At 42.7% G+C, this 19,724-nt stretch overlaps 2 protein-coding genes across 3 annotated transcripts; one reads left to right on the top strand and one right to left on the bottom strand.

Annotated features, from left to right (window-relative positions):
* The first annotated feature begins 278 nt into the window (after positions 1-278).
* On the top strand, positions 279-9,376 carry LOC129100125 (gamma-taxilin-like). Its single transcript, XM_054609670.1, has 11 exons — positions 279-366; positions 3,166-3,274; positions 3,774-3,921; positions 4,112-4,203; positions 4,437-4,607; positions 5,353-5,547; positions 5,702-5,821; positions 5,915-5,989; positions 6,098-6,190; positions 6,286-6,381; positions 6,854-9,376. Exons 2-11 carry the CDS (start codon positions 3,182-3,184, stop codon positions 7,244-7,246), a joined length of 1,476 nt encoding a protein of 491 aa, XP_054465645.1. The 5' UTR covers positions 279-366; positions 3,166-3,181; the 3' UTR covers positions 7,247-9,376.
* Positions 9,377-9,533: 157 nt separating this feature from the next.
* On the bottom strand, positions 9,534-18,692 carry LOC129100156 (histone-binding protein RBBP7). Of its 2 annotated transcripts, none has more exons than XM_054609721.1 (12): positions 18,476-18,692; positions 17,894-18,038; positions 17,001-17,146; positions 15,388-15,561; positions 15,187-15,302; positions 14,440-14,600; positions 14,177-14,303; positions 14,013-14,090; positions 12,743-12,819; positions 11,787-11,844; positions 11,333-11,443; positions 9,534-10,488 (listed from the first exon to the last, which is right to left on the bottom strand). In XM_054609721.1, the coding sequence occupies exons 1-12, from the start codon at positions 18,489-18,491 to the stop codon at positions 10,417-10,419; spliced, it is 1,281 nt and encodes a 426-aa protein (XP_054465696.1). In that variant the 5' UTR covers positions 18,492-18,692; the 3' UTR covers positions 9,534-10,416. The 2 variants fall into 2 exon arrangements, with proteins under 2 accessions (XP_054465696.1, XP_054465688.1); XM_054609713.1 differs by having other exon boundaries at positions 15,388-15,564; positions 18,476-18,691.
* Positions 18,693-19,724: the final 1,032 nt, after the last annotated feature.

Here is a 19,724-nt window from a genome sequence, read left to right as displayed (position 1 = left end):
TATGTGTATGTATATATATGTATGTATATATATATATATGTGTATGTGTATGTATATATATGTATATATATATATATATATATATATATATATATATATATGTGTGTGTATATGTATATATGTATGTATGTATGTGTGTGTGTGTGTATGTGTGTATGTATATTTATATATATATATATATATATACTGTATATGTAACTTTTGAACTGGTACTGTATATTTAAGTGTTTTATTGATGATGGATGTTATCTTCTGCTAGATTCTCACACTTACTTTGAAAAACGTCCACCGGATGTTGTGTCGGTCACGTGACGGAGCTCGGTGCGCTTGATACCCGCGACCTGCCTCCATCCAGTGTGAACACAGGTAAACGCTCGAGCCCTTTCAGCAACGTATTTGTGTCTTCAGGTGTTGTCTCGTGCTCGTTGTACACGTGTGTGACCGTCACTAGCAGCCCGTCACGGCCGCAGCCACAGCTCCGCTCTCCGCCGGACTGAAGTCCACTTCTCGGGCTAGCCGGCGGAGCTAGCCAGCAGCTAGCTCTCCTCACAGGGTTAGCATGGGTTAGCATTAGCCATGCTAACGATAGCCACACTTGTTATTCATCGCAGTGAACGTGCCTAACACTTCCCCGCTAACACGTGTCCGTCAACACGCCGCGCCGTGCGCCCACCCTGCACGTGTCGGCTCGTGTAGTTCCGGGTACCTGGTGAAATGCTGGCTGTGCGCGTGGCTAAGTGACGCTAGCTCGCGAACAGGACCAGGAACCGCACGCGACGTTCTGTCGGTGGAACGTCACAGCGGACTCCCTGTGGAATGTGGGGGCTCTGCGGGGGACCCCGTGGATCGAACACCTCTCTGACGAGTCCACACACACAGAGAGGCCTCTGATACCATGTAGAGTGACACCATGTAGGATGAGGGTTATACCATGATACCATGTAGAATGATACCATGACACCATGTAGAATGATGGTTATACCATGATACCATGTAGGATGACACCATGATACCATGTAGAGTGATACCATGTAGGATGATACCATGTAGAGTGACACCATGTAGAATGAGGGTTATACCATGATACCATGTAGAATGATACCATGTAGAGTGATACCATGTAGAGTGATACCATGACACCATGTAGAATGATGGTTATACCATGACACCATGTAGAATGATACCATGATACCATGTAGAGTGATACCATGTAGGATGAGGGTTATAGGATGATACCATGTAGAGTGACACCATGTAGAATGAGGGTTATACCATGATACCATGTAGAGTGATACCATGTAGAATGGTACCATGTAGAGTGATACCATGATACCATGTAGAGTGACCATGTAGAGTGATACATGTAGAATGATGGTTATACCATGATACCATGTAGAGTGATATCATGATACCATGTAGAGTGATACCATGATACCATGTAGAATGAGGGTTATACCATGATACCATGTAGAGTGATACCATGTAGAATGATGGTTATACCATGATACCATGTAGGATGATACCATGTAGAGTGATACCATGTAGAGATACCATGTAGAATGAGGGCGATACCATGATACCATGTAGAATGAGGATGATGCCATGATATCATGTAGAATGAGGATGATACCATGATACCATGTAGAATGAGGGTGATACCATGATACCATGTAGAATGATACCATGTAGAATGAGGGTTATACCATGATACCATGTAGATGACACCATGTAGAATGATGGTAGAATATGATGCCATGATATCATGTAGAATGAGGATGATGCCATGATACCATGTAGAATGAGGGTGATGCCATGATACCATGTAGAATGATACCATGTAGAATGATGACCATGATATCATGTAGAATGAGGATGATGCCATGATATCATGTAGAATGAGGATGATGCCATGATATCATGTAGAATGAGGATGATGCCATGATACCATGTAGAATGAGGGTGATGCCATGATACCATGTAGAATGAGGATGATACCATGTTATACCATGATACCATGTAGAATGATATCATGTAGAATGAGGATGATACCATGTAGAATGAGGGATGATACCATGTAGAATGAGGATGATACCATGTAGAATGAGGGCGATGCCATGATATCATGTAGAATGAGGAAGATACCATGTAGAATGAGGATTATTACAATTAAAAGTGTTTCTGAAGCAGCCCACCACTACCGGGGTCAACAGAGATGGAGGTCAATAAAAGGAGTGTGTCCACTACAGTGACAAACAGGCTAGTGTAGGAGATACTGGGTCTCATGCATGCCAGTAGACCACATGACACTAAAAACCTGTGCACTACAAATACACTGTGCAATTATAGTTATAATAGTTATTCTGTCTGTATATACAGTACCAGTCAAAAGTTTGGACACACCTTCTCATTCAACTACTTTGAAGAATGTAAAATATAAAACATATTCTGGTTTGTTGAGCATTTGTTTGTTTACCACATAATTCCATATGTGTTCCTTCATAGTTTGGATGTCTTCAATATTAATCTACAATGTAGAAAAAAATAGAGAAAAACCATTGAATGAGAAGGTGTGTCCAAACCTTTGACTGGTACTGTATAATATTTCAGTTATTGTGGATTCCTTACTGTTTTTATTGCTTATTTATAATACTTGTTTTTCTTTTACTATGTCTCTTGTTTGCACTATAACCTATGCTGCTGTAACTAATAAAGGATTATCTTATTTTATCTTATACTGGACATATAAGTCTGTCATATTGTTGTACACACGTGGTTGATTTGCTGTCTGGTGTTTAATCAGTGTTATTGCATTGCTAAGACGGTTTTAACCTGGCTTATTTCTCAAATGGCAGCAGCCACAACTAATGTAGAAGCTTAGTACACTTTCGTAGAAGTAGTATTGTTGGCATCTACTGTATCTAAGCCCAGTGGTGTTGCCTTCAGGTCCTCGTTTCAATACAGAATTCCTGGATCACATGTTCTCACCTCACTGCTACCAGAAGAAGCACACACACATACAAACAGAGCATTGCAAACACCCTTTCTTTTGACTATATTCAGCCTGAACGCGACTCCCACTAAGTATAACTAGATAACAACAGTATTTGGTTATGCAGTAATCTCATTTATGTCCTCTAACAATTGTGGTTTACTATGAATCTCCAGCTTGCGATCAGGACTGATGGAGACGACGGGAGTTTGTGAGATCGACGTGGCGACCAGGAGAATAGTGGGAGGCAGTGACTCTCCACCCGACCTGGACAGCCCATGTCAGGTAAACAAACATCCCCAACTTGTGGTGGGTTTTTTTTTGTGAATGCTCTTGTACTTGTCACGCCGTTTATGTTTTATTTTGAGTAACATTACTGTTTAAAATATTCACTGAGGTGCAATGAAGTAGTAGCAACCGTTTCTTTAAAAGTAGCTATTCATTTTTGGTGCGAAAACCATACTTTTCTATGACATTTTTCAAATGTGTTAAATGCTCTCTAAACACACGCAGACTTAAGACTTTTGTCCACCTAAAACTGGCAGCATTTTGTTTGAAATCAGGAACTGTCTGATTGGAAAATATGAAAAACAAGAACTAAAATGTCAGGGCACATTTTAGTTCTTGTCAGTTTTTCATACTCCAGTGAGCAACAAGTTCCCTCCAGCAACAGGTGCAGCCTCTTTATTAGCGCTGCTCAGTGAAAACGGCCTGTTTGAAAGAACTATATATTGTTATGTTATAGCTGCTATGTGGTCATGTGTGTGTGCGTGTGTGTTATCAGGAGGAAGTCGCAGCGTTTGGTTTGGGGTTGTGCTGTGCCGAGGAGGAGAGGGGAGAAACTCCGGGCAGAGAGGACAGTCCCAGCGACCTGGGGGAGGCAGAGCTCGACCCCGGTGGAGACCTCAAGGTCGGAGAGGACAAGGCGTTCGGTAGGAACAAGCACTTGGAGAGACATGCTCCTCGGTCATAGTTCTGTAAAATTCATATCAGTCTTACGAAGTCAGATCCGTAACATTCGCTGGAATAAATGTATCACTTAACAGCCATTATTTGAGCAGATAGATGCATTCCTATATGATCTTTTTTATTTTCCTCATGCTGTTCCGGTTTCTGTTCCAGGGAAGGAGGTTGTTCTTTTGATGCAGGCTCTGAACTCCCTCGCCACTCCTGAGGAGAAACTAGCTGCTTTGTGCAAGAAGTATGCAGACCTGGTAAGCTGAACATCTGCATTTAAACTCCAGACTTGGCTTCTGTCTTTTCTCAAGAATGTCACATTTGTATCGGTTCCCTGTTTTCAACTGTAATTTACATGTGCAACTAGTCGACCGTATTTTCAAAACGGAAAAGTGTGCTTTTATTTATCCAAGACGGTTTGAAAAAAAAAAAAAAAAGAATAACAGTTAACCATAATGGGATCCCTTTGGTGTTGACTGTGTGTGTTCAGTTGGAGGAGAGCCGCTGCATGCAGAAGCGGCTGAAGGCCCTGCAGAAGAAACAGTCTCAGATCGTGAAGGAGAAGATCCACCTGCAGGGGGAGCACAGCAAGGCCATCCTGGCCCGCAGCAAGCTGGAGAGCCTCTGTAGGGAGCTGCAGAGACACAACAAGACTCTGAAGGTAAAAGCTCAGCCGACTGCGTCCACCTTCCTCCTCTGCCTCGACTCCACTGTAACCGGTACTGTCACACGGCAAACAACCACCCCTAAGAAAAGTTTGGTGTTTTTTTTTTAGAACATTAGTTCAAATCCGATACAGTTTATCAGGAAGGTGAACATGTGGTAGTACAAGCAAACGGCAACATCTGTTTCTGAAAAGTGAAGCCAAACCCAGAATTTCCTCAAACTTGTATTCTTTCTAAAGGCCATCAGGGGGGGGACTCCTCTGATTGGTCCATTTAGAGTCAAAAGCAGGGTATGCTTTAGGTTGGGGCTTACTGTGATTGACAGGCCTGCACTGCTACCAGAGCCTTATACGGCATCTCTACCACAACGTCACTCCTCCGCTGTTCAAATATGGTCACTTCTGACAGGTTGCAAAAAAACAAGATGGCAACTCCAGTTCACAAACCAATGGGCGACGTAACAACGACTACATCCACCTCTTATATACAGTCTTCGAGTACAACGGGTAGTTTACCGCTAACGTGAAAGATGAACCCGTGGAGTAATTTGGTCTTTGTTTCTCTAACATGGGTGCTCCTTTAATTCTTGTCACCGTCAGCTTCTGACACTGAAGGACCATTTTCAAGTGTATAACGTGTGCAGTCCAATGCACAGTGCTTCTGTTTATATGATGTCTTTTGTTGCCACTTAACTCCTTGTTGACCCCCCTCCTCTCATCCCCCCCGCTCCCGCCCCCTCAGGAGGAAAACGGCCAGCGGTCCAGGGAGTACGAGGAGCAGCGGAAGGAGGCCATGCTGCACTTCCAGATGACCCTGAGCGACATCGAGGTGCAGATGGAGCAGCACAGCTCCCACAACACCAAGCTGAGGCAGGAGAACATGGATCTGGCCGAGAAGCTCAAGAAGCTCATCGAGCAGTACGAGCTTCGGGAGGAGGTACGAGTGCGAAAGCAGCCGCGTCTTCATGTTTGAGCCCCGTGTGTGGACTCCCCCGCTAACACAGACATGTTTTGTTGACGTCTAGACGCTGCAGTTTTATTGATACTCTGCCTCCTCTGCTGAATCTGATTTGATGTTTGATCCGTTGCAGCACATAGACAAGGTGTTCAAGCACAAGGAGCTCCAGCAGCAGCTGATGGACGCCAAGCTGCAGAGGATCACCGAGATGATGAGAGAGGTGGAGGAGAAGCAGCAGAGAGAGAGAGACTTTGTGAGTACACGTGAGGGCTCGAATAAGAGCAAAAAATGAATATCAATCATTGGTGTTTGAACAGTGTGAACTGACTGCACTGTGATGCTTCAGCTGCTGAAGGACGCAACAGAGTCCAGGCGCAAGTGTGAGCTGATGAAGGAGCAAGAAACGCAGCTCAAACAACAGGTGAGTACTCGCACATACATCAGAAACACGTTTTTGTTTAGTGTGAATGTACTGTGGAAGCCTTGGTTTGAGAATGACCTCTCACCTCCCTCTCCTCGTCCTCCTCAGCTCTCCCTGTACATGGACAAGTTCGAGGAGTTCCAGAGCACCCTGGCTAAAAGCAACGAAGTCTTCACCACTTTCAGACAAGAGATGGAGAAGGTGACTTTCCTGTCGGCGGCTAGTGTTTTGTGTCTCGTTGTTTTTATTCCCCCACCCTGCCTGCCTGACGCTAACTGTCTGGATTTGCCTCCCAGATGACCAAGAAGATCAAGAAGCTGGAGAAGGAGACGACACAGTGGAGGACCAAATGGGAGAGCAACAACCAGGCCCTGCTGCAGATGGCCGAGGAGGTGACTCTCCCGATCCACACTCTTCTTTTTGCTTTAGGTCGCTTCAGTAGCACAGTAGTAAGACAAGTGGAAAAAGAATGATTCATCATTTTAGGAGCTGTGCTCTTGGCTTTCTTGCAGAGAGTGATGTGAGAAGCCGGCTATTAGTCTCATCTTTTGTTTGCCGGAGTCAGGACATGGTTAGCATAGCATGAAAACCAAAAGACTTTAGTGATCCTCTGGATGTTCCTTTTAGCTCCACCATGAGGTTTCCATTTTTGCTTCTGAGTGATGGTATCGATAAATGAGAGACGGTGCCGCTACATCTGGGTCATGGCTTTTCTCAGGACAAGATGGTTCTAGGTGAAAGGTCAACAGCTAAACTGAATTGTTAGCTGAAAACACTGCTGCTCATGAAGCTGCTTGTCCTGCTGTAGACTTGTAAGTAGGACTCGAACCTTTGATGCTCATGATCCAATGTGTTGTGTTGTAGAAAACTCTGCGGGACGGCCACTTCAAGGCCCTGCAGGGGAAGCTGGAGCTGCTGGAGCGGCTGTGCAGGGCCCTGCAGAAGGAGAGGAACGACCTGAACAACCAGCTGGGCCTCCTCCAGGAGCAGGAGGACAAGGGGACCACTGAAGCGCCTCCTGAAGCCCAGCCACAGGAGCCCTCTGTCGGGGAGAAGGAGGAGGAGGAGGCAGTGAAGGAGGAAGATGTGGAGGGCTCGGCACAGGGTGACGAGCCGGAGACGGGGGGCGTCCACCAAGCTTCCAGACCACCAGAACTGGACCCCACACCGGCTGCTACTGATGAAACCACTACTGCTGCTGCTACGACAACGACAACGAGCCAGCCCACGGGAACCCCGACCTCACAGCAGGACTGAACACACCTAGGCGGCCCGCGGGTGTGTGTGTGTAGGTGAGATGGGGTGCGATCCGAGGGCTCCACACACCTCCAGCCTAGCTCCATAACTAGCCAGAAAAACCATCTTCAATGGGGATAGAGATTTCCTTTCTTTCTTTTCTGGTTTTTGTTTTTTTTAATTCTAGACTTGCCTCTCAAGGTTTCCGTACGGAAACCGAGCCCTTATCTTTATTTCTGCGTTAGTCAAAGAGGAATAAAATGATTGTATCACGGCTTCTGTTCTAAAACTTTGCCCACGTTTTACTTTGGATGTAATGATTGGCTTTATGGCGAGCACTTGGCACTCCCGGTTTTCTACCTTAACTTTATTTTCCATAGCAAAATCTCCATTTTGAAGCTGCGCAAAGTCAAAATTGGCCTTTTTTTTTTTTTTTTTTTTCTCCCTTCACATGGTCTCTCCCTGTAGTGTCTCATTGGAAATTCCAGTTGAATTAAGTTCAAAAGTGGGTATATCACACGCATATTGTTCCAGGTCACTTTGTGTCGCCATACCGTCAGCATGTGATCTAAACAGATGGAAGAGGAAATTGGACGTAATGTAGAACAAGAGCTCAGTCAGATGTGGGTTTATTTCTCCTCCGTGTTGGCCACAGGGTATTCAATATTTTTCGATCACGACTTGGATTAGTTCAAGTTATTCTTTTCTTCTACACAGTTGGGGAGCTACTTTAGCTGTCAAGCTAACCTAGAACATGCTAATTACCAGTTAGCAAGCTATTTAGGGCGGTCACTTGATCTGGAAACAATTTAATATTCCGTCTCTAATAATCAGTTTGAACACCAAAGATCGAAAAACGTATGGACTTTTTGTAAAGTCAATGCTACATAGCTCGTCACTCAAGGGAGGTAGTGGAGGCACCACAAAAATAAAAATAAAAACATATAAACTTATAGCGACAGTTCACAAATAATAATTTTCCTCTTACCTGTAGTGCTTAACTTCTGCGTAAGGCCGTAGAGATGTCTGCCATCTCTCCGATTCAATGGGACCACATGGCACATTCCTCTGGTGGTTATTAAAAGGGCCCCAAAACAAACTATTGATTAACTCAACAGTGATGTCTCTTTCCATAAATCATGACACGGATACTTTTAAATAATCCAGACTTTATGAGCAGGGGGTTTTGTTTTCCTACCCAACTACACCCATGATGTGATTGGCAACTTGCTCCTCCCCTTTTGCAGTTAACACTTTAGGGGTGTATTACCCGTTTTCTGTGCCTCCTAGGAAATGTTATAATTATGGGATAATATGGGAAATTGAAATGATGAATGATAAAGGTCAAGACTATTATTTTGTTGAGAGACAGCAAATAATTATAATATATATTTTTTTTTGAATGAGCCATGTTATTTGATTTCCATATGGTCAGCTCAACATAAAAGAGCAGAGTCAGGAGTTCTGTAACGTTAACGAAACGACAAACCTCGTAGTGCGTCGGACAAACGGCCCTTGATATCTAGGACACTTAATACTGGAAGAAGATTGAACGGGACTTTTCTTTTCTAAAGTATTTTGAATAAAAAGAATGGAACCCACTCAGATAAAAGTGAATCCACGCACTTGCATCCTCTCGGCAGATTTTCTTCTAAAGAACCCTTTAACTCTGCTCGCTCCACTACCTAGGCCATGGCCCAGAATGCAGCTACTGTCCTGCAACAGACAACATCTTCAATAGGGTACTTCATCTCTATTGCTTTATCTGCATTTGGAATCTCAAGTCTTTCATTGGTGGGTACAATTATGAGACGGATCAACATAAAAAACGATAGATGTGAATGCGTACAAGGCGAGGTGGTGCGTGCGTGTGTGTATGTGTGTGTGTACGTAAGTTTCTTTCGGTTACAGGGCAGGTCTAGTAGTCCGAGGGACAACTTTTTCACTATCCATTTCCTCTTTCTTTGGCCTTGCCCCAGAATGACTCTCAGGTAATGTCAGAATCTACCTCTGCAGGTGAGACTAACTGTGAAAGAAGAGGCATGAGTCACCACAGCTTCGGAGAGCTCTATTTTTACAAACAAAAAGAAATAAAATAAAACATGAGCCCACAACCCCTCTTTGATTGTAAAATGTTCTTAAAAAGTCATGTCTTGCTTTTCAATAAACATTTTGTAGAATTTGCAACGACTTGTGTCATCCCTGAGCGTAAGACTGTAGTGAACAGGACGTGTTGTTCTTAGTCAGAGACGGCATTAAAAAGGTTGACAAATGAAAAACGTATCTATTCGAAAAGTTATAAAAGTTTTATTGCAATTTGTGGTGCAGGAAACAAAACAAGGCAATTTCACATTATGTCACAACAGAAAGAAGAGGAAACAGATTTTTTTTTTTTTTTTTTTTTTTTTTTCTCAAGTGCACTAATTTAGTCCCACACATTTCACTCAACCAAACACTGAAGAGTTGATGTACCTGTGAACAGGAGGCAAACACAGCAGGGAATTTGTCTGTAAAGGACAGCCGTGAAGTATCAGATGAGTAAGATTATTATGGGACAAAAGGTGACGGGTGGGAAATAAAGAATAAAAGACATCTCCCCTGGAGATGGCCGTTGTGGTTAGCTTTAAACCAATCAGATTGGACTGACGTGGCTTCGGATAGTCTTCTGCTGTCCAGGTTTCCTATTTGTTTCTGGAGGGAAGCCCACTAACTAGAGGCTTTCTGGCTACGCAGTCAAAATGTAAAATGACACTTCTCATGTTCTCGTTGCATGAGCCCTTTGACGGGTCTTACCAATAGTCTACAGTGACTTTGTGCACATAGAGGTTTTCTGTATAGTCTTCAAAGCCCCCCCCACCCCCATAACAACCCCATTCCCCAAACACACCAGAGATACTACATCCTGAGCAGGAACCACATTTCAACTCTCATCCTACTCCCAAGTGCTTAGGCGATGTTGGGTACCTGGGCCGCGGTGAAGTGTCAGCAAGATGAGCCGCAATCAAACTGTCTGTTAGCAAGGGATGGAGTTCACGCTGTCTCCGACTCTCAACATTGTTCATTATGCACTCGATAAGCCGGGGAGGGACATGACGGGCTGGGAATGGGAACGGAGAGGGGAAGAGGGGGTTGGTAGGTGGGGAGAGGGGGGGGGGGGGGGTCGTGCCTGGAGAGACTCATGCAGAGCCGGGTTATGAACCCTGAGCCTCCAGCTCTGATGCAGGGGTGTTGTCTGGCTCCTCGTCGTTGTAGATGTTCTCCGCCTGGGAGAAGGTGGGGTAGAGGCATTAATGTACATACTTTATGGAAAGGTAGGAGGAGGACCAGCTCACATTTGATGCTGGGTTGACCAAGAAACTACCAACGCAATGACAATGTTAACGTTTGACCAAATATCCTGAAGTCTGAAATAGTTCCTCAGTGGCAGATTGAACCACACCTTTATTAGCTTATCCCCCCCCCACATGTTTACCTGTTGTCTCAATAATTTCAGTAGAATGTCCCTTTCTACAGCATTAACTCCACCAGCACAACAGTGATGGGTTTTTTCAGACAATGTTTAACCTTATTGATAAAGTGTGATCAATTTTCACTGTTTTTCTTTTTACTTTTAGAGTAAAAAAAAGTTTAAACGTCAGGGAAAGGTTCACTCTTAACTATTTTTTTAGCAAAAAAACAATCGATTAATGCTGTTTTCCCTTCTCAGAATGACTCATTGTGCACTATTGCACAACTTAGGCCAGATGCATAAAACTCTGTCCGATAGCAATTGTGTGTAAGCACAAAGAAAGAAATATGCATGTGTTTTGTTTTGTCAGATTGATAAAGCCTCACATAAACCCGATTCTGTTTTATAAATCTCCACCACTGTGGTTAATAAAATACTCTCTTAGCCGTAGGTATATCTGGTATACCACAGGTCTTACAGTATATAACCAGTAAGCAGCTGGTCCGCTAGAATATCTCCCATCAGGAAATTACAATTCACAGGGTAAACTTTGACTGAGCTCTGCTGTTTTACTGGTCCATTGGGGGAGGGACCGGAGCTATTATGATCCCAAAGAGGAAGAACTGTGTGTGTGGGTGATGGACGCCAGCTGTATTCACCATCTGCCAGACTTGCATGATGTTGTCCTCGGACACTGAGCAGATGACCCAGGGTTCATTGGGGTTCCAAGAGAAGTCAGAGATCTTGGCTGTGTGGCCGCCGTGGATGAACTGGAGGGGGGGAAAAAAAGGTGGAGATTAGAGATAAGCATTTAATTAACAGCCAGCAGTAAAGAGACTAGCATGTTAAAAGGTCACTGCTTGAAATTCACAGAGACTCCTTGTTCTTTTTTTGACATTACAACGGCATTGATCAACCAGTTGATGGGATGTTTTATTAGATAACCTCTTTGGAGTATTGATGGACCGCACAAGTACATTATACGCTTTGCCTTTTTATGTTAAAGTGTAAGAAGGTCTTATGGCTACAGACATGGCTATGGATCTCATGATGATCTACAGGTGACTTTGAATGCATCACACATAATCATCCTAATTACAGGAGATCACTTACCAGCAGCTCCGGTGGGCCATCCTCAGCATCTTCTGCCGACTGCTCCTCCCCGATTTTACTAGAAGAAGAAAATCAGACAAAAAGTATTTTTATGGTGTAGTTTAATGTGCTGTAAACCAAGTGGGATGTGTCCAACTTTGAATTCACCACATTGTGTGAGAAGTGTTGTCTAACAGTTATTTAAAGTGGATTTCTGTTGTTTCAAGCTATGTAAGCGTTCTTCATGAACACTACATCCAGACATTGTTATGAATGGCTCTGAGTCATCTTCCTGTAGGTAAGCAGTTTTCCTCTTATTCTTATGAGTCACTTATCGTCCACTCGGGGATCCTATGTCCTACTAGGCAGCTGTTTTCAGAGGAAATAGCTCTGATATACCCACTGTTCACTACCTGCTCAGCACCAAACAGCAGAAAGACGAAGTCAGAGACGAGCTGGTGACCACAGTGGCGCATTTAGCAGCTTAACAGACGGATGTTTTCCTGAGTTGTTGGTGGAGACCAAACAGAGCTAAAATAAAGTGCATAAAAGGACTAACACTCATCAGGTGGACACCAGCAGGACTTAAAATGAATTATGTTGCTCTTTAACAGTTGGATTTGTAGAAGAAATAAAAGTTATTTATCAGAGTTGTGTTCACAATTTGTTTCCACTGCCCCCAGGTGGACAAAATCAGTTATGGGTTCAATCGATCACAAACATTTAGCAAAAATGAACAAAAGGGGATTATCAGATTCTTCACTCAAATATGAATATTGGTCTCAAAATCCAGTATTGGTCAGCCTCGACTCACATGTCCCCAATATAATCCTTTACTGTTAAAGCCAGTCGGTTAATATTTAACTATCCTACAAACCTAGAATTCAACAGCTGAAGTTGATTTAAGCCGTTACTGACAGTGTCGTGGTTTTTCATACAGTTATGGATTATGAGGTTTGATGGACAGTTTTTTTTACCTGAGATCCCAGACGTTGAGACGTCGGTCGGTGCCGCTGGAGGCCAGGATGGTCTCGTTGTGAGGAGACCATTGTACCTAAAGAAGTGGACAGTTGATCACTGGCAGGTCAATGTCATGCTCATATGGCAACATGTAGGACTGTGGTTGAAAAGTGTTTTGAGTCACACCAAGAGACTCATCATTTAATCAATATACCCACACACAATTAACAGTGGTCTTCTTCATTAAGGCTATAATGAAAAACTGTTGTTGCCACATTGTAAGAGACAGATCTGTTCAAGTTTAAATAGGCAGAGTCAGAGTGCTTGTGTCTTTTAAATGAAGCAAATAATAATATTTATTTGTCTGTTAGACTTAATTTCAGCACTGTGGCCTGGAAAGAATAAGGCACCGTAGTCCGTTGTTTCCACAATTCTTTCCCTAAAAGCCATGAGGTCATATTTGGGATTAACATGAGCTTTGTAGATAGATAGATGGATATTTTTTTATTTTCATACGTGCCCAACCCTCATGGGTTTACAAGACACCAACAGTACAGCTGCAGTGGATCCACATCTCATCAGGTCACATTTGTATTTACATAGTTATCTACACTACCAGGGATGTTGATAGTTTTTAAAAGTAGTTAGTCCCTAGACCCACAGGGTGTTATTTGAGTGGATCCCAAGGAAAATCCCCAGTAAAAATGTATGTTGTTTTTTTTTTTGTTGTTTTTCCCAATTGTAGGGTTTAACTTGTGTTTAATGTTAAATGCTTATAATTATGTTTATATTTAAAGCTCTAAATCTAGAGAAGTCTGAGTCACGCACCACTAAACTGAGTTTAGTGTTTAACTCTGTTGCCTCCCCTTATAGTCTTTCACACATTTTACCAAATCAGAATATCATATACATTTACACATTTTGTATTAAATTCAATGCAGTAAATTTAAGAAATTACTGTATAAAATGAAAAGTTTAAAATGTTGAGAAATATGCTTGGAGAAGTGCTTTTAGGTTTTCCTTTCACGCACTGAACCAAGTTTGTAGCCTCGGTTGTTGAAATGAACAGTGTGGTCTTGTTGCAGAAATTCTGGTATATAACTCATATGCATAAGATAACTGGACCGTGAGTTTATATTTTTAGATCTGTGTATTATCTTTGAATTTCATGTTCCCATGACAGCTTTTTATTATTGCTGTTATTAGGAACCAAGTTGGCCTTTTGTATATAACAGACTTTGTTGGACTAACTAATAAATAACATTTAGAAGAAACTTTTTTTCTTACCTGGAAAATTTCATCTTTGTGGGACTCAAAGGAGTGGAGCTTCAGTTTGAGGTTCCTTAGATCCCACAATGCAACAGTCTGAGAGAAACAAAACACGCTTTGCAATAAAACAGTTATTCCAATTTATTCAACTTTAGTTCGGGGTGTATTTTCTTAATCTCTACCTTATCAGCAGAACCAGTGGCCAGAATGAACTCGCTGTAGGGGTTGAAGCTCAGACAGTTGACCTCGGCAGTGTGAGCATCTACAGCGTGGCTGGCTTTGGACGTGGTGTTGGACCGAGTGTCCCATCTGGAGGAGGATGGAGGACAGTCAGAGGCAGCAGGGACATCATTTTAGTTGTTCAGAAATAAAACGCAATAAAATAGAGCAGCTTTAACTTGATGACTCTCCTGTCCACCGTTCACAAAATCAGGCAACCACTCACATCATGAGTTTCTGGTCGTCAGCCACTGAGCCAAACAGGGATTCGTGGAGCAGATGCCAGGACACGTCTTCCACCACTGCTGTGTGGCCGGTGAAGATAGTCTTGGCATCCACAATCTTCCCTTCTTTTGGGCCGGCCCCGATGTCCCACAAACAGATGGTCTGCAGAGGAATAAGAGGGGGGGAGCACAATACTTCTTTTTTAAATTCCATTGTCAGAATGATCAGTTATGAGCTGGGAAAGTGCTGCGTCACTGTGCAGACCAACAATTTATCATCACAACTAAAAGTACGTACATTTTATAGTAGGTTACACTGCTACTTACACCTTTTACACTACAGCTGTAGCTTCAAGTTATTTTGACAAAGTGTATAATAAGCTTACAGAATACCATTGGTTGTTATAGACGGCACTACCTAACAGGACATAAAGTAGTTCAAATGCATGGAAAGTACATGCATGATATGGACTAATGCAGGCAAAACATGTATTTTTCAGTAATATGCCAGAAATGTGTGTGTGTGTGTGTGTGTGTGTGTGTGTGTGTGTGTGTGTGTGTGTGTGTGTGTGTGTGTGTGTGTGTGTGTGTGTGTGTGTGTGTGTGTGTGTAAAAATCACACTGTATTTAAAATTCACTCCACTTTCAGTCTGAACAAACCTTTGGACCCCTTTTTCTGGGACATTTTCTTATTTGCTCTTGAAAACCAGGAAATGAAGGCCTGTTGGCTTTTCCTTCTAGTCACTTACATGGTCATCGGAGGCGCTGAGCAGGTTTCCGCTGAGGTTGGGATTCCAGGAGAGGCCGTACCCTTCTTTCTGATGGCCTTTCAGCCTTAAGTCAGGACTACACTCCCCACTGGGATCTGAAACGCAGACAATAAACACTTCACCATCTTGCTGTGGGATTCAATGGAGTCGTGAGCATTAGGATGCATGCGGTGATCGAACCTGGCTTTGACGGGTGCTTGGTGTAGTCGAAGACGAGCACGTCAGATGTGGGAGTCTTGGTGGCGATGATGCAGTGGTTTTGGGGCATGTAGCGGGCTCGGTTGACCTCTCCCTCGTGGTTGATCTTGATCTCTATCTCGATTTTCCCGCTTACTGAACCAAATCCACCAAACTCTGACGAGAGAACACAATCAGACTGAAGTACATTCAAGGTTGGGAATGGACACCTTGTCTATTTTGATAGTGATGCAGAGTACTTGTTGCTGATAAATGAGAAATAATTGTCATTGTGTTCCGATAACGTAAAGCCTTGTGTAGCTGTCAATCTGTTTCTTAATGTGGATATTCCGTCTCTCTGCCTTTCTCTTCTCTGTTCCATCGCCAGTCCCCGTTTATATTTTACTGAACAAAAGTGCTCGTTACATCCATAAGGGAGACCAAGAGCAATTCATCTAACAAATGTTTGGTTTGATTGTAGCCAAATACCAGACCCACATGTATTTGGGAGAAGAGCGGCCTCCAATGAGGGCTTATGAGGAAAAAGGGGCCTCTGAAAAAGGGGGATGCCGACAGTCCAAAATAAACAGAACGACTACATAAAGGCTCTGCAAAGACCGGCACTCCTCCTGAACAGTGGAGTGCAAGGGCAGATAAAAAAAATAGACTTAAAAACAAATAAACTAAGTTTATTACAAACAAGAATTTAATATATTCTGTATTGTTGGGACAATATGTTGGTGTGTTCATAAAAATAAATGTTTTTATGTAAAAATAAACATCTGTTGCCCTATTTACTTTTTTTGTTGCATTTGTTAGATACATACAAGCAGTAAACATATCCGTATCTGCCACAGCCTAAAGATAATTATTGCCAAAATGTGTTTTTGATGATTAAAGAAAGCCATTATGTCTGGATGTACTAAAGCTGGTAACCAGTTTGACAGTTCATTTATGAGCAAAGGTTGCAGCAGCTGTGCTTAAGCACAATTGAAGAGCAGGACTTTCCACCCCTTCATTTTACAGCGCGCTTGTTTGGTTTTATGTCTTGTGAGATTTAGATGTTAGACTTGGACTGTACCTTAAAAATGGTTCAGCAGCCACACTAACATACTAACACTACCTCTGGCAACACACCAAAGCAGCAATGAGCCTTCAGCACACCCACACACAGCTGGGCAACATACCTGCTGGAAGACAGAATAAAACAATTTCAGCATAAAGATGGAATGCAACATTAAATCAGGTATTTACTCATTAATTATTCCCCTTATTATTTAAAATGTCTGAGCAAAGCTTAAACCAGTTTCTGACAAGGCCAGTTTCTATTAATACTCTCATGACAAGCAACTATTTAAAGAAACAGGATATACATATTAGGCCTTCCAGAAGCACACCGTGTATTTCTGTGAGATTCAACGATTGTTAAAATAATAATACCAACAATAATAATAACACATACAAATATTACACTGTCAACTTGTTTGTATGGCAAATATACCCCTACTACCCTGACCTTACAAAGTAAGAAAACACTATTAAAGTGGTAACACGCAACTACTATTCGGATGCATGTGAAAAGTATTCTACTGCAGCACAACTCCTGGTTTATTTACCTCCTTTCTCGCTGTCGTAGTGCGAGGCATCGAACTGGGCATCATCATTCGGTACCTGGACGCTGGCGATCACAAGGTGGTTCTGCTCGTCTGATGTATGGGTTCCCAAAACCAGCCGGTGAACTGCATAGTCCTTCCCCTCTGGCCTGCACAGATCCACAAAACGGACCCGATTTAAAATTACACTCTACTAACTATATCGTTTTAACATTCGAGTGCTTTTGGTATGGAAAGAAGGTAGTGTTGTGGGTTCTGCTGTATTAAAATACTTAACAGGTTACCACAGAGAACAGAGAGGAGATTGAACAGGCGCTGGGCTGTGCCTGAACCACTTCTGATAAGATTACATTACAGTCATTTAGCAGACGCTGTTATCCAAAGCGACTTACAGGAAGTGTATTCAACATAGGTATTCAAGAGAACTACTAGTCACCAGAAGTCATAAGTGCATCTCCTTTCTTAAACAAGCATCTAAGAGCAGAAACCAGAGCAAAAGTACAACAAACTAATACTGAATACAATAAGTGCAACGAACTAATATGAATACAATAAGTGCTAAGTGGAAGGCTCAGGGTAGTACTTCTTGAAGAGGTGAGCAACCAATCGCCCCGAGGCAGCAGAGCCAAGTGGTCGAGCGGGGGTGTAGGGCTTGACCATGGCCTGGAGATGTTGACAGAAGAAGATGTTGATGCAAAGCGTTGTTGTTTGCAAACCCAAGAGAGGACCCAAGACAAACAGACATTGCAGGAACACCACCAGCAAAAAGAGACAGCCACAAAGAACTGTGTGGCTGTCTGCTCCTGCAGGTGGAGGATGCAGTGGTAGAACAAGACACACACACACATTGATGGAGGGATTCGAACCACACTCTATGACACCATGTAAACAAACACCTGTTGACATCTGGAAGCCACTGGACAGTCAGACTGGGCCACTCCAGGGCGTGAGTCATCACCAGGTCATACAGGAAAGGTGTGTTCTTCTTCCAGATCTTGTACTCCTCGTTGATGACCCTCTCCTCCACCGCATCGTCGTACACTGCAGGAGAACCACAGGGTACAAGTTAAGCATCAGCAGCTGTAGATCCACGTGTTTACTGTGGGGAAGGGGGTTGAGTTAGAAATGACGTAGAACCAGTGTGGTCCTACTGGGAGGGGGGGGAGGGGGGGGGGTCAGACTGGGACTTCCTCATGACGCTATACTGCACTGGTTATATGTGGTGGGTGCATGTTAAGAGGCCCTCATCTCATCATGGATTCAGAATGGCGGCGCACACACACACACACACACACACACACACACACACACACACACACACACACACACACACACACACACACACACACACACACACACACACACACACACACACACACACACACACACACACACACACACACACACACACACACAAAGCGGTGCACGAGGGCCACCCGCTTTTACGCGTGAGCTCCTCGTGTGTGTGAGTCACCCACCGTCTTTATCCGCCATGCCCAGAGCCGTGCGCTGCGTCCCGGTGCTCCGGAGCAAAGTATCGCTGTGGTCGGTGCTGAATCCCGCGGTGTTCCCCTCGCTAGTACCCGCGCTGCTCGCACCACTACAAAAGTAGGCTGCTTCCTTTTCACCGCCGAATTACTCGATGCCCACTGCGCATGCGTCAGTCCGCGCGTACCGACGGGGCCGGTGTTGCGCACCGAATGCGCATAAAGGGGAGAAGAGACTGCGCAGACAACCTGGCCCTGCTCTGATACCAACACCTGTACAAATAAATATACTATATATATGTACAGTACCAGTCAAAAGTCTGGACACACCTTCTCATTCAACTACTTTGAAGAATGTAAAATATAAAACATATTCTGGTTTGTTGAGCATTTGTTTGTTTACCACATAATTCCATATGTGTTCCTTCATAGTTTGGATGTCTTCAATATTAATCTACAATGTAGAAAAAAATAAAATTAAAATAAAGAAAAACCATTGAATGAGAAGGTGTGTCCAGTTTTGTCTTCAATATTAATCTACAATGTAGAATTTTTTTTAAATTTCATTGAATGAGAAGGTGTGTCCAAACTTTTGACTGGTACTGTATATATATATATATTAAATGTATGTCTTCTTTTATACAGTACCAGTCAAACATTTGGACACACCTTCTCATTCAATGGTTTTTCTTTATTTATTTATTTGTTTCTACATTGTAGATTAATATTGAAGACATCCAAACTATGAAGGAACACATATGGAATTATGTGGTAAACAAACAAATGCTCAACAAACCAGAATATGTTTTATATTTTACATTCTTCAAAGTAGTTGAATGAGAAGGTGTGTCCAAACTTTTGACTGGTACTGTACTTTTAAGTGCTGCTACGTCAAATATTATTTTTGCCATGCACATAAACCTTTATGGCGTTGGAGAAAAATACCCAGAAATGACATGGGCAGAAAATGCAAATGTGCAAACTGAAAGTAGCCAATTAAACAGATATTGGATTGTTTCATAATAATAATAATAATAATAATGGATTTTATTTATATAGCACATTTTAAAATACAATGAAATCTCAAGGTGCTGTACAGGGTAAAACAATCACAATAATCAAATATAATAATAAAACGCTAAAAACAAATAAAAATAAAATAAATGAATTCATTTAATCATAACAAAATCTAAGAATATATATTAAAACTGAACAACTACCCAAGAAACGCAATCTAAAC

The sequence above is a fragment of the Anoplopoma fimbria genome, chromosome 2 (genome assembly GCF_027596085.1).
Source record: "Anoplopoma fimbria isolate UVic2021 breed Golden Eagle Sablefish chromosome 2, Afim_UVic_2022, whole genome shotgun sequence".
Classification (NCBI taxonomy): Eukaryota; Metazoa; Chordata; class Actinopteri; order Perciformes; family Anoplopomatidae; genus Anoplopoma; species Anoplopoma fimbria.
This window is presented reverse-complemented; position numbering and strand designations above follow the sequence as displayed.

What these genes read in the sequence shown, in the direction of transcription:
- LOC129100125 (XM_054609670.1), top strand. Translation starts at nt 3,182, where the DNA reads ATGGAGACGACGGGAGTTTGTGAGATCGACGTGGCGACCAGGAGAATA. An exon ending in AGCAGAGAGAGAGAGACTTT is followed by an intron (nt 5,822 to 5,914) that starts GTGAGTACACGT and finishes GTGATGCTTCAG; the next exon opens with CTGCTGAAGGACGCAACAGA. An exon ending in TCAGACAAGAGATGGAGAAG is followed by an intron (nt 6,191 to 6,285) that starts GTGACTTTCCTG and finishes TTTGCCTCCCAG; the next exon opens with ATGACCAAGAAGATCAAGAA.
- LOC129100156 (XM_054609713.1), bottom strand. An exon ending in TCAGCGCCTCCGATGACCAT is followed by an intron (nt 14,601 to 15,186) that starts GTAAGTGACTAG and finishes ATTCCTCTGCAG; the next exon opens with ACCATCTGTTTGTGGGACAT. An exon ending in CTCAACGTCTGGGATCTCAG is followed by an intron (nt 11,845 to 12,742) that starts GTAAAAAAAACT and finishes TTCTTCTTCTAG; the next exon opens with TAAAATCGGGGAGGAGCAGT.